At 48.9% G+C, this 25,737-nt stretch overlaps 1 protein-coding gene and 1 pseudogene across 1 annotated transcript; one reads left to right on the forward strand and one right to left on the reverse strand.

The window, feature by feature from the left end:
* Positions 1-5,229: 5,229 nt before the first annotated feature.
* On the forward strand, positions 5,230-15,482 carry LOC140265122 (olfactory receptor 14J1-like; annotated as a pseudogene).
* Positions 15,483-15,788: 306 nt separating this feature from the next.
* LOC140265123 (olfactory receptor 14J1-like) lies at positions 15,789-16,409 on the reverse strand. Its single transcript, XM_072361005.1, has one exon. The coding sequence runs from the start codon at positions 16,407-16,409 to the stop codon at positions 15,789-15,791; it is 621 nt and encodes a 206-aa protein (XP_072217106.1).
* Positions 16,410-25,737: the final 9,328 nt, after the last annotated feature.

Consider the following 25,737-nt stretch of genomic DNA (forward strand, 5'->3'; position numbering starts at 1 on the left):
CCTTCTCCGCTCAGGCAGATCAACACTCCCTCCCAACTTTGTGTCGTCTGCAAACTTACTGAGGGTGCACTCAATCCCCCCATCCAGATCATCAATGAAGATGTTAAACAGAAGCTGTTCCAGCACTGAGCAATGGGGGACACCACTTGTGACCGGCCGCCAACTGGATTTCACTCCATCGATCACAATTCCACTCCACTGATCACAGCTTCCTTCAGGGCTTCTTATATTTTGTACACGGAGGTGGTCACTGCCTCCAGGATGGTCTGTGGTAGAGGAATCCTGCACAAAGGTCTGATTAAAGTTACCCAGGTTCCACAGGAGCCATTCTGGAGCCTAGGCTGGTAGGTAGAAAGCTGCCCCTAATGAGATGACTGACATGAGGAGGTCAGGAGAAGCCTGGAGAACACCAATGGGAAACTGAGGGGAGGGAAGAGGAGCCTACATGCCATGCTCATAAGCAAATGTACCAAGCAAAGGTTACCCACACTTAGCACTGCTGAAACACACTTATCACTTCCTCCTTCTGCTCACGTCCACCTACTTGGTCTACAGAAACATTCAGCAAGCTTTGGTGAATGTCAACGAGTGCACCTGTTTTCCGCTTGGAGGAATTCAGTGGCAAACCTTTGCTTCATGTGCACTTCCATGTCAGACTGCCCCTCTGCTGTCATCTGTCACACGGTAGCAATGTTTAATGGGATGCTGTTGGGAAGACTCAACTACTTCTCTGCCAAGGCAATGTTGTCAACCCGTTTTTCTGTGAAATCCCCCAGATCCTCAAGCTCTCCTGCTCAGCCTCCTACCTCAGGGAAGTTGTGTTCCTCTTCTTTAGCAGCAGCATAGTCTTTGGCTGCTTTGTTTTCATAGTTGTGTCCTATGTGCAGATCTTCCTTGCTGTGCTGATGATGCCCTCTGAGCAGGGACGGCACAAAGCCTTCTCCACGTGCCTCCCTTACCTGGCTGTGGTCTCCCTGCTTGTTGGCACTGCCTTTTTTGCCTACCTGAAGCCGTTATCCGTTTCTTCCCCACTCCTGGATCTGACAGTGGCACTTCTATACACAGTGGTTCCTCCAACACTGAATCTTATTATCTACAGCATGAGGAACAGGGAGATCAAGCATGCACTCATGAAGCCCCAGCTTCCTTATCCTTTCCTCGTAGGGCTGATTCTCCAAGCCCTTCACAAGCCTCGTTGCCCTTCTCTATACCTGCTCCAGCACCTCCATGTCTTTTTTGTACTGAGGTGCCCAAAACTGGACACAGTACTCGAGGTGAGGCCTCATCAATGCTATTGCAGGGGCAGGATGAAGTTCCCAGTCCTGCTCACCACACCATTCTTGATACAAGTCAGGATGCCATTGGCCCTCTTGGCCACCTGGGCACACTGCTGGCTCATATTCAGCTGACTGTCCATCAACACACCAAGATCCCTTTCCATCAGGCAGCTTTCCAGCCACAGTTCCCCAAGTCTGTAGGGTTGCCTGGGGTTGTTGTGACCAAAATGCAGGACCCGACACTTGGCCCTATTGAAACACATGCCGTTAACCTTGGCCCATCGATCCAATCTATCCAGGTTCCTCTGTAGTGCCCTTCTCTCCTCAAGCAGATCAACACTCCCTCCCAGCTTAGTGTTGTCTGCGAACTTACTGAGGTTGCACTCAATCCCCCCATCCAGATCATCAATGAAGATGTTAAACAAAAGCGGTCCCAGCACTGAGCCCTGGGGGACACCACTTGTTACTGGCTGCTAACTGGATTCCACTCCATTGACCACAACTCTCTGGGCTCGGCCATCCAACCAGTTCTTCACCCAGTGGAGCGTACACCCATCCAAACCACGGGCAGCCAGCTTCTCTACCAGAATGTGATGGGGGACAGTGTCAAAGGCCTTACTGAAGTCCAGGTAGACCATGTTGACAGCCTTTCCTTCATCTACCAAGCGGGTCACCTTGTCATAGAATGAAATCAGGTTAGTCAGGCAGGATCTACCATTCATAAATCCATGCTGACTAGGCCCGATCCCTTGGCTGACCTTTAGTTGGTCCATGATGATACCTGAGATTATCCTTTCCATAACCTTCCCAGGCACCGAGGTGAGACTGATGGGCCTGTAGCTGCCAGGATCATCTTTCCGGCCCTTTTTGAAGACGGGCGTCACATTCACCAGCCTCCAATCCACCGGGACATACCCAGTCACCCAAGACTGCTGAAAAATGATGGACAGTGGTTTGGTGACTACATCCACCAACTCCCTCAGCACTCTAGGGTGCAAACCATCAAGCCCCATGGACTTATAAACATTCAGTTTTTGAAGTGGGTCCAGAACCATCTCATCGCGAATCACACAAGGCTCATTTGGTTCCCCCTTCCCATCTACCAGTGTAGGGGGCTGCGTTTCCAGGGAGTTACAAACATAACTATTGAAGACCAAGGCAAGGAAGGTATTAAGTACCTCAGCCTTGTTCCGATCCTCAGTGACCAAGTTGCCCTCAGAATCCAACAAGGGATGGAGATTTTCCTTAGCCTTCCTCTTGGCATTGATGTGTTTATAAAAACATTTACTATTCTCCTTAACCTTAGAAGCCAAGCTCAGTTCTTGCTGTGCCTTGACCTTCCTAAATTTCTCCCTGCACAGCCTCACTACAAACCTGTAGTCCTCAGAAGTAGCTCCCCCATTCTTCCAGAGACCGTAAACTCTCCTTTTGTTCTTTAGATCGAGCCAAAGATCACTGGTCATCCAGCCCGGCCTCCTCGCCCGTCGGCTCATCTTTCACAATTTTGGGACAGTCAGCTCCTGTGCTTTTAGGACAATTTACTTAAAGTATTCCCAGCCTTCACAGTATCACAGTATCACAGTATCGTGCGAGTTGGAAGGGACCTTAGAGATCATCGAGTCCAACTCCCAGGATTCGAGCCCTCTGTGTAGCAGAGCAGCAATCCCCGCCACAGGGGGGATTCGAACCCCGGGCCTCTGGTGTTGCAAGCAGCAACTTATACCACTGCGCCACCAGAGGCAGAGCCTTCCTGGGCTCCCAAGCTCTCCAAAGTTACCCCCCAGGGGATCCTCTTAACCACGGTCCTAAGGAGGTTGAAGTCCGCCCTCTGGAATCCAAGGTGGCAGTTCTGCTGAATCCCCTCCGTGGTTCGACCAGCATTTCATGATCACTTTGTCCCAGACGGCCTTCAACCTTTACATCCCCCACCAGACCATCTCTGTTAACAAACAGCAGGTCCAGAATTTTGCTTCCCTTTGTTGGCTCCTTCACCAGCTGTGTCAGGAAGTTATCTCCCACACACTCTAGGAACCTCTGAGACTGTTCCCTATCTGCTGTATTGTAATTCCAGCAGATGTCCGGGAACGGACCAGAACGAAAGGGAGTGACCTCAAGGCCTCCCCCAATTGTTTATAAAGCATCCCATCCAAGTCTTAATCCTGGGTAGGTGGCCTGTAGCAAACTCCCACAATAACATCGGTATTGTTGGCCTTAGCTTTTATTCTGATCCATAAGCTTTCAACCCTGTCATCACCGTTATTGATTTCCACGCATTCACAATCTTTTTTAACATAGAGAGCTACACCACCGCCTTTCCTACCTAGCCTATTTTTTTTGAAAAGTTGGTAGCCCTCAATCACTGCACTCCAGCTGTGGGAGTCATTCCACCATGTTTCAGTGATGGCAACTATATCAAAATTGTCTGAACACACAATGGCCTCCAGCTCCTCTTGTTTATTACCCATGCTGTGTTCATTAGCGTAAAAGCACCTGAGTTTGGCCTCCTTGCAATCAGCAGCAGCCCTAATAGCCTTGTGACTACTATTAGGTGTTTCCACAGCCACCAGCTTAACACCAGCCCTCGTGTTTTTCCTACAAGGGGGCGAGTCATCCTCCTCCTTCACCAAGGGCCAGGACTTTGGGGGCTTAGAAGCACACCCCTCTCCTGCAAGCACAGGAACATTGCATGCAGTTTCCATTTTGGTGGCCCCAGCTACTGCCCCACCCCCCTTCATACCTAGTTTAAAGCCCTCTGGATGAACCTACCCAATTCTCTCCTTAAGATCCCTTTTGACCGGTGGAACCCAAGGTCAAAAAACCCAAACCCCTGTCGGGCACACCAAGCTCGGAGCCAGGTATTGATCTGTTGGCCCGTTATATTGAATCCCTCATTCTTCCCTGAAGCAGGAGGGATAGCGGTGAATACAACTTGTGCTCCCGAACCCTTTACCTGTCGCCCCAAGGCTCTGAAATCCTTTTGCAGAGTCCTCATGGAAGTTCTGCCTAACTCATCACTACCAACTTGGAATAGTAACAGGGGATAGTAGTCAGAGGGGTGGACTAGGGAAGAAAGTTTCATCCTCACATCCTTAACCCGGGCACCTGGGAGGCAGCAGACCTCTCTATGTAGAGGGTCTGGCCTACATATTGGCCCTTCTGCTCCCTTCAGCGCAGAGTCACCAATAACAATGACTCGTCAATTTTTTCTTAGTTGGTGAAGTTCTAATGGTGGGTGAAGAACGGATAGACTTGGGGAGCACTTCTTCTTTTTTGAAGAAAAAGATAGAAATCAATGAGAATGTGTTAACCCTTCTTGATGTGTGAAATACTCACGAGTCCTGTTAAGTTTTAAGTGTATTCCTCCCAACTACCTGGCTGATCTATCCCAGGGAGATTACTGGAATTGCTCCATTCTTCAAAAATCTGATGGACTTTGTTGTCAGATCTGTCACCATGATTCTATCTATCCCTTCCTATCTCTGTCTAACTCATTTCTTGTACAAATATTCCCTGTGAAAGACAAACCTCGGTAGAAGCAGGTTGGATATGGAATCACTGTATTGTAAATGTTGATCACTGTATTTTACTGCTCATCCAATTGCATCTCCTTTCCTTGCATTTGCTGGCCAAAAAAAAAAAAAAAAAAAAAAAAAAAAAAGGGAATTCTTTCCTTGCCCTTGTGCAGCTGGTTCTCTGTGGAAAGCCAGTGGGAGTTGGTGCAAAGCAGGATTAACACTGAGCGGGTGACGGCAGAGGAGAAGAGTGATGTGAGGAACAGTGATGCAAGTCCCATGGGGCCAATGTGAGTAGAAACAGGATGGGGAGGTTGAGGAGCAACTTTGTCCACACAGAAACAGAATAGAACTCAGTGGGGGCATCCTGGATTGACATCAGTTGCACAGTGCTGATTTAATGTCTTGTTTGAACACAACTATAAATAAACAGACAATAAATGTCTGCTGGATTATTCCTCTTTAAGCTCTCTCCAGATATCACTCCATTTTGCTGAACAAGTTCTGAAAACCTGAAGAGGATGACAGGAAGGCACAAGGCTCAGGAGGCTCTTGAGGTGGTAAGGAGCCCAAGGAGGCATTTGCTGCTGAGTCCGTCAACCTCCAGTGCAGAGAGAAGGCTGCACAAAGTGCTCAACAAGACAAAGTCAGAAGTAACAGTGAAGTTACTTGTAGTATTAATGGGCCCACTGAGGAACATTAACAAGCCATCTTCCCAAGGGACTTGTTAGAGCAGATAATTGGAAGCCATGACTACAATCAGGCAAAGGCACTGGCATGGTGGCTCTGATGCTGAGAAACTCCCCCTTTGTCTTATGAAGCAGAAAGGCCAAACCTTGATCTCCAGTCTTGGCAGGGAGATCCTGTCCCTCATGTTGGCTCAGGGCCCTTCCTGGGGCAGTGGATGGACAATTGTATGATGTCAAATGAAAGACAGAAGGACAGAAGATCCCAGGTTCTGCATGGGGTGCAAGGACACTGTGAGGTTCATGTCCCATGACTGCCCTGTGTCTCATCACAGGATGTGAGATGTAAGAAAGGCCAAATCTGATCATGTAGTCAATCCCAATGAAACTCTGAACTTCTGATCTCTCAGTTCCAGTGCCCTCCTTTGCACACCCTCCCATAGTTTGATGTTGTTTGCATTCTGCGGTGCCCAGAAGTACACCCAGTGCTCCAGGTGAGGCTGCAGCAATGCAGAGCAGACAGGAGCTATCCTTTCTGTTACCCACCTAGCAATAACTTGTTTCCTGTGCTCTGTGGGACCGCTGGCCTTCCAGGCTGCCTGGACACACTGCTAACACGTTCAATTTGATGCTGACCAGGACCCCCAATCATTTTCAGTCAGACCTCTCTCCAGTGTCTCATACCCAGTCAGTGTGTATGTCCAGGGTTGCCCCTACCCAGGTGCACAATCAGGCTCCTGTTATACTTTATGCACTTGGTGCATAGTACCAACTGGTACCCACTTCTCTGACTTGTTCACATGTCTCAGCAAGACCTCTCCAACCTCAGTGGAGGCAACAACACCTCCAACCAGCAAACTTGCTCAGAACATCTTCTAGTCCTGCATGCAGGTTATCCACAAATACATGAAAGAGTTGCTCTCACGTCTGTGAAGATAAACTCACTTCCTCTTAAACCCTTTTCCCTCTGTAAACTATTCCACTATTTGTACCCTCATTTACACTTCCTGCAGAGGGCCACAAATGTTGGTGAAGGGCGTGGATCATCTCCCCTATGGAGAAAGGCTAAGTGAGCTGGGTCTGTTTAGCCTTGAAAAAAGAAGGCTGAGAGGGGACCTGATACAGGTCTATAAATATCTGTGGTGTGGGGAACAAAGTCGTGAGTCCAGACTCATATCAGTAATGTGTGGAGACAGGAAAAGGGAAATGGCCAGGAACTGGAGCATAGGAAATTCTGCAAAATTGTGTGCAAGAATTTCATTATGGTAAGGGTGACGGAGCACTGGAACAGGCTGACCAATTGGGTTGTAGAGTCTCCTTCTATGCAGATATTCATGTCCCGCCTGACCGCCTACCTGTGCACATAGCTGGTGTTCCCCAGGGGTCATTGTTGGGACCTGTCCTCTTCAACATCTTTATTGATGACCTGGATGAGGGCATTGAGTGCACCCTCAGTAAGTTCGCAGATGACACCAAATTGGCTGGGAGTGTGGATCTGCTTGTGGGTAGCAAGGCCCTCCAGGGGGATCTGGACACGCTGGAGAGCTGGGCTGAAGCCAGTGGAATGAGGTTCAACAAGACCAAATGTCACATCCTGCACTTTGGGACCTGGAATGTACAGCCCAGGGGTGTGGTATAGTCACCGACCCTGGAGGTGTTCAAGGAATGACTGGATGTTGTGTTGAGGGACATGGATTAGTGGGAGCTATTGGTGATAGTAGAACAGTTGGACTGGATAATCTTTTAGGTCTTTTCCAACCTTGGTGATTCTATGATTCTATGATATCCTGAACATGTCTGAGTGCCCTTTTTGTTTCAGCAAACACTCTCTGGGAGGACTCACCACGTCTGGAATTAGTCACTGACCGCTAGAAATCTGGTGTTTAATTCATCAGATTTCAAAGCACAGTCATGATGCTGTTGTCTTGCAGGAGCTGTTGACCATGAAGACGCAGGGACAACCCAGGGGAGACGAGTGGGAAGGATAAAGATGACATCCTCTGCTGTTGAGCTGGGCTGGGCTCCTGGGACACAGGGAGCTCATAAAAGTAGGTGGTGCTGTAGAGGTAAAACTGTGCCCAGGAGCAGCTCTGGTGCACAGCACAGCCTGCAGGTGACAGAAGGAGAGGAGAGAAAGGGGAGAGAGATTGCAGGATGTGTACACAGTGAGCAGGCTTTGAGCTCATTGCAGGAGCACTGCTGACAGATCACGACACGGTAAGCCTCACTGCAGACATGAGCTGCTTTTCATAGAGGGGACATTTTGTACTGGGATATTTTGTAGCAGATCAGGCTGCAGGCACTGCATGTTTCTTTACTGTGGAAAAAGCCTTCTGCTCCAGCTGAGGGCTTCCGTGGTGCAGCATCAGAGCACAGCCCTGAGGGCTGCGTGTCCCAGCACAGCTGCAGGCTGTGCAGCCGAGGATGCAGGCGGGTGCCCAGGGCTGTCCTGCAGAGCAGGTCCCTGCTGTGCAGGGGGAGACATGTGGGGGGAAGGAGATCCCCGGCAGGGTTTCTGCTGCCACAGCTGCTGGCTGGGGCAGAGGGATCACAGCTCAACTGCACAACAAAATGTTTGTAAGCGTGCTTTGCCAGAGGAGAGCCAAGGCACGGATTTTCCATTTCCTGTTCTGAGGGAAGGGATGAGGATTCAGGGCAGAAATCTAATAGGGGCTGTCAACTTTGTACACAGCTCTGAGACTCTCCAGTTTTAGGAGCTCCCCATGCATTGGTGATTTTGTGGACAGTCACACAGGTTGTGCTTTCAGCCTCTCCTTCCTAAAAGGATACAGTCAGTTTCAGTGATAGTTGTTTTCTGCAGACATAATTAGTTCACTTCTCCAGCAAACAGGCTGATTTCTATGAGATGATTTGAAGTGGAAAGATGCTGGGGCTGGGGTCTTGAAGAGCAGCTGCAGGAAAGAGGAAACTATCCAGGTGGCTGTAATATAATTAGGAAATGAGAAGAAAGTAAGAGCTCCCTAATATTCTACTCTTTAGGGGATGGTGAAATTCATGAAAATAACTTCAAGTTCTGGAGTAAAGTGAACATTTTCCAAAGGAAAAGGAAAATTATTATAGTATAGCAGGAGGAGTGTATCTGAGAATGATCTGAACTTGTCGTTATCTTCTGCACTGTGAGCAGGACTCCAAGCCCAGCAACAGCAGATGCCCAACAGCAGCTCCATCAGCGAGTTCCTCCTGCTGCCGTTGGCAGACACGCGGCAGCTGCAGCTCCTGCACTTCTGGCTCTTGCTGGGCATCTACCTGGCTGCCCTCCTGGGCAACGGCCTCATCAGCACAGCCGTAGCCTGCGACCGCCGCCTGCACACCCCCATGTACTTCTTCCTGCTCAACCTGGCCCTCCTCGACCTGGGCTGCATCTCCACCACTCTCCCCAAAGCCATGGCCAACGCCCTCTGGGACACCAGGGCCATCTCCTACGCAGGATGTGCTGCACAGCTCTTTTTCTTTGTCTTCTTCCTCTCAGCAGAGTGTTCCCTTCTCACCATCATGTCCTATGACCGCTACGTTGCCATCTGCAAGCCCCTGCACTACGGGACCTTGATGGACAGCAGAGCTTGTGCCACCATGGCAGCAGCTGCCTGGGGCGCTGGGGTTCTCTATTCCCTGCTGCACACTGCCAGTACGTTTTCACTGCCTCTCTGCCAAGGCAATGTTGTCAACCAGTTTTTCTGTGAAATCCCCCAGATCCTCAAGCTCTCCTGCTCAGAATCAAATCTCAGGGAAGTTGTGTTTATTATTTTTACTAACAGTTTAGGCTTTGGGTGCTTTGTTTTCATAGTGGTATCCTATGTGCAGATCTTCGTTGCTGTGCTGAGGATGCCCTCTGAGCAGGGACAGCACAAAGCCTTCTCCACGTGCCTCCCTCACCTGGCTGTGGTCTCCCTGTTTCTCAGCACTGCCTTTTTTGCCCACCTGAAGCCCCCCTCTATTTCCTCCCCACTCCTGGATCTGACAGTGGCTCTTCTGTATGCAGTGGTTCCTCCAACACTGAACCCTATTATCTATAGCATGAGGAACCGGGAGATCATGCACAGTCTCAGGAAGCTGTTGCAATATGCACTGTTCCAGCTTCCATAAATTACATATCTTCCTACCACAATTCTCAGTGAAGGTTCTTTATGTTTTATGCATCTTTGATTGTTTGATTGTGTGTGATATAAAAACCTGCAAAAAAATGTTACTGAACCTATAAATAAAAATTTATTACAATTCTTTCCTACCTAATTTCCATTTTCTGACTCCAAGCGCTCATGAAAACTTGGAACCAGACTCCCTGGAAAAGTTGAAGGATTCCTAATAAGCTTTCAAAATGGACTTTTCCTTAGCTCCTCTCTCTTCTTACCTTGTCTGGGTCTGGGAGAGGTACAGCCACTGACAGCAGCACAACGTGCTCCTTTCATTCTTGCTCACTTTCCACTGCCACAGTGCTCTCACATCCTCTCATTTGTGCTGGACACAAATTTGTGTGTTTTGTGTGTCTCACAACCGTCCTGTTTTCTCTACAGCAGCACTCTGGGGCTGCAGTCAGTAGCCGGCAATATGAACGGCTGTGTCAGAACTGGTCTCCTTGCTGGCACTGCCATAACAAGAGGGCCCCTTCAGAGCAGGACCAGAGAACTGGAGGCCTCTTCCAGAGCTGGTGTAAGGAATGTACCTCAGGAGCTGCTTCCTGAGAAGACTTTGAGATCTTCTGGTGCTCTTCACTGAGTGACAGGGACAGTTTCAAGAGTCTAAATGAGATCTGTAAGGGACTCAGGACAGTGCTGCGCTTTAGAATTTGTGGGTTGAAGTAAAGCTAATTTGTGAGACAGAGAATAAATAATGCGTAATCATTATGACAAGTACATGTATATTTGTATTTACACACACATACATGTTATATATATGGTATATTTTCACATATAGACAATATATGCTGTTGCAAACATATATGCATAGATACTAATATGTACGCATATAAGTTTGCAACTCCAGGACCTGTGGCAAGGGTTTTAACAGCCACAGGGTTCACTGTAGGAGCTGTAGCAGCCGCTGGGCTGTTGCAGGAGCGCATCTCATTGCCATATCTGGAATCACCACAGAACCTGTGACAGAAACTGGGGCAGCCACTAGGAGGATTCGAAGGGTTGGAGCGACCACACGGCTGTACCTGCTGGCACAGCGCACCTCCTCTGGGAGGAATTTGTTTCATTTTGCTATAGCAATACTTGGAACAGCTACAGGACCTGTAGCAGGAGTGACTGCAGAGCTCATTATGAAGGGAGGAGTGACAGCGGGATCTGTCCAGATCTTGGAGCAACTGCAGGACGTGCAGCAAAAACTTGGAGTTGCTGCAGGGTTTGTGCCAGGAGTTGCAGATGCTGCAGCACTGTCAGCAGATCCAGCTCCCTTCCCCATGAGGATGCTGAAGAGTGTTGAACGCAGCTCGGTAGGTGTGGGCCAGGCCCTGGCACACTGCAGTCATCTGTGCCTCTATGGGATTACCAGGCCCACAGCAGACCTTCCCCCATATTCTACCAAGTTCTCAGGATTCTGCAGTTGTTCGGAGATGAAGTTCCAAAGCCCTGGGTTGTGCCCACGGCTCCAGGCAGCTGCCCCGACCATCCCGCACCCCCTGCCATGCAAAGCTGTATCACCTTGGGGCAGATCTCTCAGTGACATTCTTGATTAATTGTTTAATCTGAGACATAACCTGAAACACATTAACGACACACAAAACCCAAAGATGATCGCAGATCTGAATGTGCACAAAAATTCACTTTGTCAGCTGCCTATTTTATCGTGATATAAACCAAGGTCAGACAGCATAGCAAAATAAATACCCGAATCCAGCCCCCAGAGTTGACAAACAGTGCAGAAGGGAAAACAAGCAGCAAGCAAGGAGCTGTGCAATGCAGCTTCATGAGAAGACTCAACAAGCTCCACAAACAGGGAAACAATCAGCATCATGGCCAGCAATTCTGCAGCTTCCACAGAGCCCTGTGTTAACTCGCTCTGGACAGATGTGCTGTTATCTCAATCCTTGGAGCCCCACATCGGGCACCAAAATGATGGTGGTGCATAGGGTAACCTATGACAGGCTTGAAGCCATTTCCCCTAGTCCAATCATTAATGGCACAAGAGGCCGACCCCCAGCTCATCACAACCTCCCTTCAGGAAGTTATAGAGACCAGTGAGGTCTCTCTCCTGAGCCTCCACTTCTCCAGGCTGAACATTCCCAGCTCCTGCAGCATCTCCTCATATGGCCTGTGCTCCAGACCCCTCACCAGCTTTGTAGCCCTCCTCTGAACACGTTCCAGGGCCTCAATGTCTTTCTTGCAGTGAGGTGCCCAAAACTGGACACAGTGCTCAACGTGTGGTCTCACCAGAGCTGAGTACAGGGGGACAATTACCTCCCTGTTCCTGCTAGTAACACTGTTTCTGATGCAAGCCAGGATGCCGTTGGCCTTCCTGGCCATCCAGGCACACTGTTGGCTCATGTTCAGCCAAGCATCAGTCAGTACCCCCAGGTCCATTTCCTCTACGCAGTCTTCCAGCCACTCCGCCCCAAGCCTGTACCGTTGATCGGGGTTGATGTAGCCAAAGTGCAGGACCCGGCATTTGGTCTTGTTGAACCTCATCCCATTGGCTTCAGCCCAGCTCTCCAGCCTGTCCAGACCCCTCTGTAGGGCCTCGCTACCCCCAGGCAGATCCACACTCCCAGCCAATTTGGGAACTTACTGAGGGCGCACTCAATGCCCTCATCCTGGTCATCAATAAAGATATTGAAGAGGACAGGCCCCAGCACTGACCCCTGGGGAACACCACTTGTGAAAGGTCGCCAGCTGGATTTAACTCCATTTACCACCACTCTCTGGGCCCAGCCCTCCAGCCAGCTCCTTACCCAGCTGAGAGTGTACCCATCCAAGCCACGGGCTGCCAGCTTCTGCAGGAGAACAGTATGGGAGACAGTGTCAAAGGCTTTGCTGAAATCTAGGTAGAGCACATCAACAGCCTTTCCCTCAACCAGCAGATGGGTCACTAGATCATAAAAGGAGATCAGATTGGTTGGTCAAACAGGACCTGCCCTTCATGAACCTGAAGAACAACAAAACAGCTCTTGAAAACTATGTTGAAAGCAATGGGTGGTGGAACATCTAAGCACTGGGAAAAGCATCTGGCAGAAGCCACTTGGTTGGTCAATACTAGAGGATCTGTCAATCGTGATGGCCCTACCTAGCCTCCTACACACTATAGAAGGAGATAAGGTACCTGTTGTACATGTAAAGAACATGTTGGGAAAAGCTGTTTGGGTCTTTCCAGCCTCTAGAAAGGGCAAACCTGTCCGTGGAACTGTTTTTGCCCAGGGACCTGGGTGTACTTGGTGGGTGATGCAGAAGGATGGGGATGTTCAATATGTACCACAAGGGAATTTGATGCTGGGGGAGTGCAGTCAGTAATTCTATGCATCTATGGATATATTTGCACATTTAGTGTATTTTAGTTATTATAATTATACATTTAGTTCTGTTACATTTCATTGTGTTATTTTGCTATCATAGTTTTATATATGTGTATATATGTATATATATTAACCATGATGTAATAATGTAGAATAAGGGGTGGAATGTCATAGTTTTGTGGTGCTGCTGTCAGTATTCCACATCATAACATCATGTGCAGTATGGATCATTCATGCTCCAGTTCCGTAGAATGGCAGCGTCCCGAGTACTCAGCTCTCGGAGAAGAACTACATATCCCAGAGGACGTTGCAGCCAGAGATAAGTCACGGGAGGAGGACACCTATAATCTCGCTCCCAGGCTGGAGCTCTCTCTCTCTCTCGGACTTTCAGGGAGTGGGAAGAGTTCACAGTAGGCCTCTCGGCTTTTGGGGACTCTCTCTCTGTTTTGTTCGATTTAGTCGCCTCAATCGTATTATATTATTGTGTATGCCATGGAGCTCCATGGGAAACCCCTATGGGTGTTGGCAACAGCAGGATCACTCAGAACACTGCCTGGAAGAACAGTGCTGGGATGGGCTGTGCTGGGCCAAAGATGCGTAGATGCTACTTGACCCAAAGTGGTGCAGCAGCTCATGGAATGCCACTGGACAAACCATGCGCTCTCTGTGAATCTGTAATTGTGATGGTTTATTGATTGACTGCAATCAAACTTGGAGTGCTGAGTTGGGCAGCAACTGAAACGCTGCGCACTGCAGCCGCTGCCTTCTGACGCTCCTCCTCTCAGTCCCTCAGCTGCAGCTTCTGCATCATCTCCACAAGGCTGTTCATCACTGCGGAGAACTGGAAAGAGACAAAGCAAGTGTAGAAGTAGGACAGAAACAATCTAGGGAGATCTCATGAAGAAAGTCTGACCAGTAAACTTCCAGAATGGCCCCATGTGGAACAGCACGTTCCTTTCATGCAGGTCACTGACACTACTTCCCATGACATGCTGCCTATGGTAAGATTCATGCTCTGTCGTGGAAAGGCAGTTTCAAAGGCTGCAGTGCCTGACATGGCAAGCTTCCTTATCACAGCCAAACCCTTTGGCTGTTACCAACCACATCCTTCCCAAGCCAGAGGAAGGCGTCCAAGCTCCCCATGGCAGCTCTCACTGACAGTGTCATTTCCTCAAACACACAGCTGGCTGTTTTGCTATGCCATCGCTTCCCTCAGCATTTTATCATCTCTTTCATGTCTGACAGATGGAGGCACTAAGACCAACAAGAGAATCACCGAATCACAGAATTGTAGGGGTTGGAAGGGACCTCTAGAGATCATCGAGTCCAACCCCCTGCCAAAGCAGGCTCACTACAACACGTTGCACAGGTAGGCGTCCAGGCGGGTCTTGAATATCTCCAGAGAAGGAGACTCCACCACCTCCCAGGGCAGCCTGTTCCCGTGCTCCGTCACCCTCACCGTAAAGAAGTTCTTGCGCACATTCGTGCGGAACTTCCTATGCTGAAGTTTCAGCCCATTTCCCCTAGTCCTGTCCCCACGCACTACTGAAAACAGACCAGCCTCGCCACTATGGCTCCCACACTTCAGGTATTTATAAACCTGGATCAAGTCCCCTCTCAGCCTTCTTTTCTCAAGGCTAAACAGACCCAGTTCCCTAAGTCTCTCCTCATAGGGGAGATGGTCCAGGCCCTTCACCATCTTTGTGGCCCTCCGCTGGACTCTTCCCAAGAGATCCCTGTCTTTTTTGTACTGGGGAGCCCAGAACTGGACACAGTATTCCAGATGAGGCCTCACCAGGGCAGAGTAGAGGGGGAGGATCACCTCCCTCGACCTGCTGGACACGCTCTTTTTAAGGCACCCCAGAATGCCATTGGCCTTTTTGGCTACAAGGGCACACTGCTGGCTCATGAATGGCTTAGAACTGCAAACAACTCAAGGATTCTACAAGGAAACATGATACGCCAATTTGAAGTGCTTCAATTGACAGAACAGCCAGATGGTCACAACTTTCATGGGGAAATTGCCATAAACAAAAGAGCTGCTGGGGATCATCTCTGAGAGGAACACTTGAACATTTAGTTTGGAAATTGCCCGGAGAGCAGCCAGCTGGAAGAGTTTCCTTTTCCTGACCTCCTCGTGTCAGTCATCTCATTCGGGGCTTTCCTACCAGCTGATGCTCCAGAATGGCTCCTATAGGTGATGGGTAAATTTTATCAGTCTTTTGTGCACGATTCCTCTACCACAGACCATCTTGGAGGCAGTGACCACCTCTGTGTACAAAATGGAAGAAGCCCTGAAGGAAACTTGGGAACTTCTGATATGATAACCCATGTCCAAGAACTTGTCCTGTGCAGAGTCTCACAGGGAATAAGGAAGAGGGGACCTGACAACCAACATGCAAACCAGCAGATGCTCTCAAAGGCACTGACAGATGTGAGCCTGAAAGCACAGACCCCAGCCAGAAGACCAGGGATGGCCCATCAGCTGCTGCAGGCTGAAGCTACTGTACATTCTGATGAACATCTGTGTGCTTCCTGATGGATTGTGGGTTTCTGAGAACATCTGACCCCAAAAGCTTCAGAAATGTCTCACAAGAAGGAGGACAGATGGAGTCACTGCATATTCTTTATTCTGTTAAGGTAAACAGAGAGCCTGGCTCATTATGTACAGTGTGTCTGGGCTACACTACAAATGTACAAGCTAAATAAGAACTGGTTTCAATATTGAGGTTTTAGTGAAAAACATTACAATATTTAAAAAATAATAAGAAGAATAAATTACATTGATAAAATGGCACAAAACAAACAAACAATAAAAGTGATCTTTATTCAGTAAAAAGCTGCATTACAAGCCATGAATTCCAAGAGATGGGCAGTTCACAGCTTTTGAAACGCATGTGGTCATCACTTTCCTCACTGCATCCTTGACTTCCCTGTTCCTCATGCTGTAGACGAGGGGGTTCACTGTTGGAGTCACAACTGAGTACAGAAGTGCCACCATCAGGTCCATGGATGGAGAGGAGACAGAGGGGGGCTTCAGGTAGGCAAAAAAGGCGGTGCAGAGAAACAGGGAGACCACGGCCAGGTGAGGGAGGCACGTGGAGAAGGCTTTGTGCCGTCCCTGCTCAGAGGGCATCCTCAGCACGGCCATGAAGATCTGCACATAGGACACAACTATGAAAACAAAGCAGCCAAAGGCTAAACTGATACTAAAAATGATGAACACAACTTCCCTGAGATTTGATTCTGAACAGGAGAGCTTGAGGATCTGGGGGATTTCACAGAAAAACTGGTTGACAACATTGCCTTGGCAGAGAGGCAGTGAAAACGTACTGGCAGTGTGCAGCACAGAACAGAGAGCCCCAGCGCCCCAGGCAGCTGCTGCCATGGTGGCACAAGCTCTGCTGTCCATCAAGGTCCCGTAGTGCAGGGGCTTGCAGATGGCAACGTAGCGGTCATAGGACATGACGGTGAGAAGGTAATATTCTGCTGAGAGGAAGAAGAGAAAGAAAAAGAGCTGTGCAGCACATCCTGTGTAGGAGATGGCCCTGGTGTCCCAGAGGGCGTTGGCCATGGCTTTGGGGAGAGTGGTGGAGATGCTGCCCAGGTCGAGAAGGGCCAGGTTGAGCAGGAAGAAGTACATGGGGGTGTGCAGGCGGCGGTCGCAGGCTACGGCTGTGCTGATGAGGCCGTTGCCCAGGAGGGCAGCCAGGTAGATGCCCAGCAAGAGCCAGAAGTGCAGGAGCTGCAGCTGCCGCGTGTCTGCCAACGGCAGCAGGAGGAACTCGCTGATGGAGCTGCTGTTGGGCATCTGCTGTTCCTGGGCTTGGAGTCCTGCTCAGAGTGCAGAAGATAATGACAAGTCCAGACCATTCTCAGACACACTCCTTCTGCTGTGCTATGAAATATGTTGATTCTCTTACTATAATGTTCATTTAGCACATGTACTTGCATTTCATTTCATGAAGTTTAGCCTTGCTTAAGCAGAAGAAGCCTGTGAAGCTTTAAACTTCCTTTGATTTTTGATGTTATCCCATTTCCCTGGATATTTTCATGTTTCATGCCAGATGTCTTTACCCCAAATGCTCTTATAGCATCCAACCCCGGCCTCCGTTCCCTTCAATCTCTGTTACAAAAAGCTGCCTGTTGGCAGGATATGTGAATTATTCATGTCTTCAGAGTATGATAATAATTACAACTGGTTCCACCCTACTAGACAGGAGAGACTGAAAGCAAATCACGTGTGATGGATAGAAAAACATCTAATGTATGGAAGAAAAATTCTCAGAGGAGTGAGATCCGCTTTTAGATTTTTGCCTCCAATCCGTTTTTCCTTCCCTCAGTACAGGAAAGAAAAAATCCCTGCCTTGACTGTCCACTTGGAAAGTACCCCCAGAAACATTCAGTTGTGCAGAGGAGCTGTGATCCCCTGCCCCAGGCAGCAGCTGTGGCAGCACAAGCCCTGCCGGGTGGCTCCTTCCTCCCACACGTCTCCCTGCAGCACCCTGGACAGCTCCCCGGGCAGGCTGAGTGCTGAGCCTGGCAGGCGGCAGAGTCCCATAGCCGGCACACAGCCCCTGGGGCACAGCAGGGACCCTGCTCTGCACGACAGCCCTGGGCACCCGCCTGCAGCCCTCAGGGCTGTGCTCTGATGCTGCAGCACAGAAGCCCTCAGCTGGAGTAGAAGGCTTTTTCCACAGTAATGAAACATGCAGTGTCTGAAGCCAAATCTGCTATTGAATGTCCCATTTATAGTTAACCCTCTATGAACAGCAGCTGCATGGCCTGAAGTGAGACTTACCTTGTCATGGTCTGTCAGCAATGTTCCTGCAGTGAGCTCAGAAGGCTGCTCACAACTCACGCATCCTGAAAGCTCTCTCCCTTTCTCTCCTCTCCTTCTGTCACCTGCAGGCTGTGCTGTGCACAAGAGCTGCTCCTGGGCACAGCTGTCTCTGCAGAACCACACACTTTTATGAGCTTCCTGTGTGGGAGCCCAGCCCAGCTCAGTAGCAGAGGATATCATTTTTATCCTTCCTACTTGTCTCCCCTGAGATGTCCCTGGGTCCTCATGGCAAACAGCTCCTGAAAGACAACAGCATCATGACAGTACATTAAAATCTGTTGAATTTAACACCAGATTTCTAGTGGTCAGTGACTAGTTCCAGACATGTGGTGAGTCCTCCCAGAGAGTGTTTGCTGAAACTGAAAAGGGACAGAGACAAGGACACAATAACATGGAATCATAGAATCACCAAGGTTGGCAAAGACCTATAAGATCATCCAGTCCAGCTGTTCACCTATCACCAATAGCTCCCACTAATCCATGTTCTTCAACACAACATCCATTCATTCCTTGAACACCTCCAGGGTTCGAGAATCCACCACACCCCTGGGAAGTCCATTCCACGTCCCAAATTGAAGGATGCTATTTTTGGTCTTGGTGAACTTCATCCCATTGGCTTCAGCCCAGCTCTCCAGCCTGTCCAGATCCCTCTGTAGGGCCTTGCTAACTCCAGGCAGATCCACACTCCCAGCCAATTTGGTGTCATTTGCAATCTTACTTAGGGTTCACTCAATGCCCTGTTCCAGGTCAATAATAAAGAAACTGAAGAGGAAAGGCACGAGCACTGACCTCTGGGGAACACAAAGTAGGCACACAGGTAGGCGTCCAGGTGGGTCTTTAATATCTCCAGACAAGGAAACTACACAACCTCATTGGGCAGCCTGTTCCAGTGCTCCATCACCCTCACCGTAAAGAAGTTCTTGCACACATTCATGCAGAACTTCCTATGCTCCAGTTTCCAGCCATTTCCCCTTGTCCTTTCTCCACACAGCATCACAGAATCACAGAATCACAGAATTGTAGGGGTTGGAAGGGACCTCTTGAGATCATCGAGTCCAACCTCCCTGCCAAAGCAGGCTCCCCACACCATGTTGCACAGGTAGGCGTCCAGGCGGGTCTTGAATATCTCCAGAGGAGGAGACTCCACCACCTCCCTGGGCAGCCTGTTCCAGTGATCCATCACCCTCACTGTAAAGAAGTTCACGTGCACATTCATTTGGAACTTCCTATGCTGAAGTTTCAGCCCATTTTCCCTAGTCCTGTCCCCACGCACTACTGAAAACAGACCAGCCTCGCCACTATGGCTCCCACACCTCAGGTATTTATAAACCTGGATCAAGTCCCCTCTCAGCCTTCTTTTCTCAAGGCTAAACAGGCCCAGTTCCCTAAGTCTCTCCTCATAGGGGAGATGGTCCAGGCCCTTCACCATCTTTGTGGCCCTCCGCTGGACTCTTCCCAAGAGATTCCTGTCTTTTTTGTACTGGGGAGCCCAGAACTGGATACAGTATTCCAGATGAGGCCTCACCAGGGCAGAGTAGAGGGGGAGGATCACCTCCCTCGACCTGCTGGCTATGCTCTTTTTAATGCACCCCAGGATGCCATTGGCCTTTTTGGCTACAAGGGCACACTGCTGGCTCATGGCCAACCTGTCATCCATCAGGACACCCAGGTCCCTCTCAGCAGAATTCCTCTCCAGCAGCTCATCCCCCAGCCTGTCCTGGTGCATGCAATTATTTCTCCCTAAGTGCAAGACTCTACACTTGCTTTTGTTAAACCTCAACTGGTTTCTTACTGCCCAGCTCTACAGACTGTCCAGGTCTCATTGAATGGCAGCACATCCTACAGGCATGTCAGCCAAACCTCCCAACTTCGTATTGTCAACAAACTTGCTGAAGGCGGACACTATCCACATGTCAAGGTCACTGATGAAGATGTTGAACAAGACCAGACCCAGCACTGACCCCTGGGGAACACGGCTACATACAGATCACAAACCGGACTCTGTACCGCCAGCGACGACTCTCTGTGCCCTGCCGGTCAGCCAGTTCTCAACCCACCTCACTGTCCACTCATCTATCCCACACTTCCTCAGCTTTGTTATATGGATGTCATGGGGGACAGTATCAAATGTCTTGCTGAAATCAAGGTAGACGACATCCACTGCTCTCTCCCCATCTACAAAGCCAGTGAAAATGTCATAGAAGGCTACCAGGTTGGTCGAGCATGACCTCCCCTTGGTGGACACATGCTGACTACTCCTGATAACCTCCTTTTCATCCAGCTGTCTGGAGATGGCATCCAGCACAAGCTGTTCCACCACATTTCAAGGGACAGAGGTGAAGCTGCCTGGCCTATAATTACCTGGATCTTCATTCATGCACTCTTTGAAGACTGGAGCGACATTGGCTATCCTGCAGTCTTCAGGCACATCTCCCATTCTCCAAGACCTCTCAAAGATTATAGAGAGTGGCTGTCACTTCTTCCAGCTCCCTCAGCACCCGTAGATGCACCGCATCCGGTCCCATGGATTTATGAACATTGGTATGGCCTAGGTGCTCATGGACCACCTCATCCCTGACTAAAGGCAAGTCTTCCATTCCCCAGACCCTCCCACTAAGCTTAAGGGCTTGGGATTCCTGCGAGATTTTTCACTGCAGACAGAAGCAAAGAAGGCCTTTGGTACCACCACCTTCTCAGCATCCCCTGTCACCAGACCATGCCTCTCACTTAGCAGGGGACCCACAGTTTCCCTAGTCTTCCTTTTACTCTTAACATACTTTAAAAAGCACTTTTTATTATCCTATTTAATGAGTGTCAACCCATTTATGTAATACTATGTTCTGCTTGTGAGAAAGTGTGTGAGGGAGGTGGGCCAGTCAGTGCTGGTTCTGCATTGAGGTGCTTATAACTGAATAATACAGACTGTTAATGGAAAGATATATGGCATTAAGGGTCTTATGGGAACTGAAGAACTGTATTGTTTGACAAACTGTTTTGATGGTATAAGAAAGTGTAATTGTTAATGGCTAATGGAAGTGTACTTGAGGGTATGTGGAAGTGTAAATGAGGGTACAAAGTTATTCATTTCTATCTTTGTCTTCAAATCACTTTTTCACTTTCACTGACATTAGTGAACATCACTCAGACATTGTGCTTAAAAAAAAAAAAAAAAAAAAAAAAAAAAAAAAAAGGAAGAGAAGAAGAAAAAGGAAAAGAAGAAAAAGAAAAATGATAGATATGAAAGGATAGATAGAGTCACAGTGAAGGATTTGACAACACTGTCCATCAGACGTTGGAGTGATGGAGAAAATTTGAGTAATCCCCTTGAAAGTCAGAAATCAGACAGATAATTGGGAGGTATCTGAGTGAACAAAGAGCAAGGGATGAAGAAATCTGGAGGGCAGAGGCAGGAGCATGCGTCTAGATGGCCTGCTGAAAACATGGCCTTAACCACAGCCATTTATTTAGGAGATCTGGAGTCACCTGGAGGATGAGGGACATGAAATAGGCAGCAGGGAAAGCACAGCGGCGGACACCGGGCTTTAGTCACAGGGCATTGGCACTGGCACCACTGTCTGTGTCCCTGAACATGAAGGCATATGAGGAGGCTCAGGGGAGACCTTATTGCTTTTGGTAACTTTCTGAAGGGAGGTTGTAGTGAGCTGGGGGTCAGCCTCTTTTCTCGTGTCTTTAGTCATAGGACTAGAGGGAATGGTTAGAATCTGCAGTAGGGGAGATACAGGCCAGACATTAGGAAGTATTACTTCTCGGAAAGGGTGGTCAGGCACTGGAATGGACTGCCCAGGGATGTGCAGGAATCACCGATTCTGAAGGCATTCAAGGAATGACTGGATGTTGCGTTGAGGGACATGGTTTACTGGGAGCTATTGGTAATAGGTGAACAGTTGGACTGGATGATCCTACAGGTCTTTTCCAGCCCTGGTGATTCAACGGTTCTAGGATTGAAGTTAATCAAATGAAGCAAATGCCTCCCAAGGGAAGTGAGGCATGCCAGGAGGTACAGCCCTGTGGTCACTCCAACCCCTCCAATGAGCCCAGTGGCTGCTCCAACTTCAGTGACAGGTCCTGTGGTGATTCCAGCTCTGGCAATGAGCTCTGCAATTGCTCCAAATCCTGCAACAGCCCATCAGCCTCTTCAGCTCCTACAGTGAGCTTGAGGCTGTTAAAAGCCCTGCAACAGGTCCTGGATTTGAAAATATTTATTCATATAAATTATTATCTATGCATATATGTTTGCAAATGAATGTATTGTACATATGTAGTAATATAATATATTTTTAGATGTATAAATATATTTGTCATAATTGTTATACTTTTTCTATTTAACTCAATGCATATAATTTAAACCACAAAACAGAGTGTCCCCGTTTTGAGTACTGTCTTGAGTCTGTCCCCATCACTTAGTGAAGAGCACCAGAAGATCTCGAGGTCTTCTCAGGGAGCAGCTCCTGAGGTACATTCCTTACACCAGCTTTGGAAGAGTCCTCCAGTTCTCTGGTCCTGCTCTGAAGGGGCCCCCTTGTTATGGCAGTGCCAGCAAGGAGACCAGCTCTGACACAGCCGTTTATACTGCCGGCTACTGACTGCAGCCCTGGAGTGCTGCTGTAGAGACAACAGGACTGTCGTGAGACACACAAGACCTTCAGGACAGCACAAATGAGAGGACTTATTAAGAGCACTGTGGCAGTGTAAAGAGAGCAGAAATGAAAAGAGCACGTTGTGCTGCTGTCTGTGGCTGTAACTCAACCAGACCCAGACAAAGTAGGAAGAGAGAAGAGATAAGGAAAAGTCTATTTTGAAAGTTTTTTAAGGAATCTTATAACCTATTCAGGGAATCAGGTTCCATGTTTGCATGAAATCTTGGAGTGAGAAAATGGAAATTATGTCGGAAAGAAGTGAAATAATATTTTATTTATAAGTCCAATAACATTTCTTTGCGGATTTCTATATAACATACATTCAAACAATCAAAGATGCATAAAACATAAAGAACCATCACAGGGAACCTGAGACAAAGATGTGCACTTCATTGTAACTGGAATAATGCATATTGCAACACCTTCCTGAGAGCGTGCTTGATCTCCCTGTTCCTCATGCTGTAGATAATCGGGTTCAGTGTTGGAGGAACCACTGCATACAGAAGTGCCACTGACAGATCCAGGAGTGGGGAGGAAATGGAGGGGGGCTTCAGGTAGCCAAGAAAGCCAGTGATGAGAAACAGGGAGACCACGGCCAGGTGAGGGAGGCACGTGGAGAAGGCTTTGTGCCGTCCCTGATCAGAGGGCATCCTCAGCACAGCAATGAAGATCTGCACATAGGACACAACCATGAAAACAAAGCACCCAAAGGCTAAACTGATAGTAAAAATGATAAGCACAACTTCCCTGAGATTTGATTCTGAGCAGGAGAGCTTGAGGATCTGGGGGATTTCACAGAAGAACTGGTTGACAACATTGCCTTGGCAGAGAGGCAGTGAAAACGTACTGGCACTCTGCAGCAGGGAACTGAGAAACCCAGAGCCCCAGGCAGCTGCTGCCATGGTGGCACAAGCTCTGCTGTCCATCAAGGTCCCGTAGTGCAGGGGCTTGCAGATGGCAACGTAGCGGTCATAGGACATGATGGTGAGAAGGGAAAACTCTGCTGAGATGAAGAAGACAAAGAAAAAGAGCTGTGCAGCACATCCTGCGTAGGAGATGGCCCTGGTGTCCCAGAGGGCGTTGGCCATGGCTTTGGGGAGAGTGGTGGAGATGCAGCCCAGGTCGAGGAGGGCCAGGTTGAGCAGGAAGAAGTACATGGGGGTGTGCAGGCGGCGGTCGCAGGCTACGGCTGTGCTGATGAGGCCGTTGCCCAGGAGGGCAGCCAGGTAGATGCCCAGCAAGAGCCAGAAGTGCAGGAGCTGCAGCTGCCGCGTGTCTGCCAACGGCAGCAGGAGGAACTCGCTGATGGAGCTGCTGTTGGGCATCTGCTGTTCCTGGGCTTGGAGTCCTGTTCAGAGTGCAGAAGATAATTACAGTTCCAGACCCTTCTCAGAGACACTGCTCCTGCTATAATATGACATGTTTTCATTCTCCTACAACAGTGTACATTTAGCACCATTACTTGCATTTAATTTCATGTAGTTCAGCATTCCTTAAGCAGAAGCAGCATTTGGAGCTCTAACCTTCCTCTTATTTCCTTTTCTTATCCCGTCTCCCTTAATAAATTCATCTGTTTCATGTGTTTCATATCTTTACCCCAACTGCTCTTACAACCCCAAGCCCTGCCACTCTGCTGTTCAACTTCAGTTAGAAAAAGCTGCCTGTTCCAAGGTTAAGTGAATTATTTATGTCTGCTAAGAAATATGATAAATTCAATTGGTTCCATGATTTGAGAAAGGGGAGACTGAAAGAATATCATGTGTGACTGTTCAGAAAACAAGCAATTGATTGAAGTAAAATTCTCAGAGCTGTGACAGCCACTTATAGATTTCTGCCCTCAATCCCTTTTGCCCTTCCTCAGAACAGGAAATGGGAAATCCCTGCCTTGGCTCTCCTCTTGCAAAGGACCCTCACAAACATCCTGCTGTACAGTGGAGCTGTGATCCCCCTGCCCCAGGCAGCAGCTGTGGCAGCACAAGCCCTGCCGGGGGGCTCCTTCCCCACACACGTCTCCCTGCAGCACCCTCGGCAGCTCCCCGGGCAGGCTGAGTGCTGAGCCTGGCAGGCGGCAGAGTCCCATAGCCGGCACACAGCCCCTGGGGCACAGCAGGGACCCTGCTCTGCAGGACAGCCCTGGGCACCCGCCTGCAGCCCCATATGCACAGCCTGCAGCTGTGCTGGGACACGCAGCACTCAGGGCTGTGCTCTGACACTGCAGCACGGAAGCCCTCAGCTAAAGCAGAAGGCTCTTTCCACAGTAAAGAAACATGCAGTTAACATAAGTTTACCCTTTATGAAAAGCAGCTGCATTGTCTGCAGTGAGACTTACCATGTTGTGGTTTGTGAGCAATGCTCCTGCACTGAGCTCACAGCCCGCTCACACCTCACACATCCTGGAAGCTCTCTCCCCTTTCTCTCCTCTCCTTCTGTCACCTGCAGTCTGTGCTGTGCACAAGAGCTGCTCCTGGGCACAGCTGTCTCTCTGCAGCGCTGCCCACTTGTATGAGCTCCCTGTGTCCCAGGAGCCCAGCCCAGCCCAGCAGATTAGGATGACAATTTCATCCTTCCCACTCCTCTCCCCTGAGATATCGCTGGGTCCTCATGGCCAACAGCTCCTGAAAGAAAACAGCATCATGACTGTGTCTAACTCATTTCTTGTACAAATTTTCCCTGTGAAAGACAAACCTCAGTAGATGCAGCTTGCACATGGCATGCAGTTGATCACTGTGTTTTACTGTTCATTCAATTGCAACACCTTTCCTGCTGTTTGTTGGCCAAAAAATCTTTCCTTTTACATGTGCCACTGGTTCTTTAAGGAAAACTAGTTGGAGCTGGTGCAAAGGAGTTTTAACACTGAGCGGGTGGCTGCAGAGGAGAAGAGTGATGTGCAGAAAAGTGATGCAAGTCCCATGGGGTCAATGTGAGTAGAAATGGGGTGGGGAGGTTGAGGAGGACCTTTGTCCACACAGTAACAGAACAGAACTCATTGGGAACATTCTGGATTAATACCAGTTACACAGTGCTGCTTTAATGTTTTGTTTAAACTCAAATATAAATAAATAAACAATAAACGCCTGCCAGCTTCGGCCACTTTAAGCTCTCTCCAGGTAACTCTCCATTTTGCTGAAGAAGTTCTGAAAACCTGAAGAGAATGACAGGAAGGCACAAGGCTCAGGAGGCTCTTTAGATGGTAAGGAGCCCCAGGCGGCATTTGTTGCTGAGTCCATCAACCTCCAGCGCAGAGAGAAGACTGCACAAAGTGCTCAACAAGACAAAGTCAGAAGTAACAGTGA

Source organism: Excalfactoria chinensis, unplaced genomic scaffold (genome assembly GCF_039878825.1).
Source record: "Excalfactoria chinensis isolate bCotChi1 unplaced genomic scaffold, bCotChi1.hap2 Scaffold_68, whole genome shotgun sequence".
Taxonomy (NCBI): Eukaryota; Metazoa; Chordata; class Aves; order Galliformes; family Phasianidae; genus Excalfactoria; species Excalfactoria chinensis.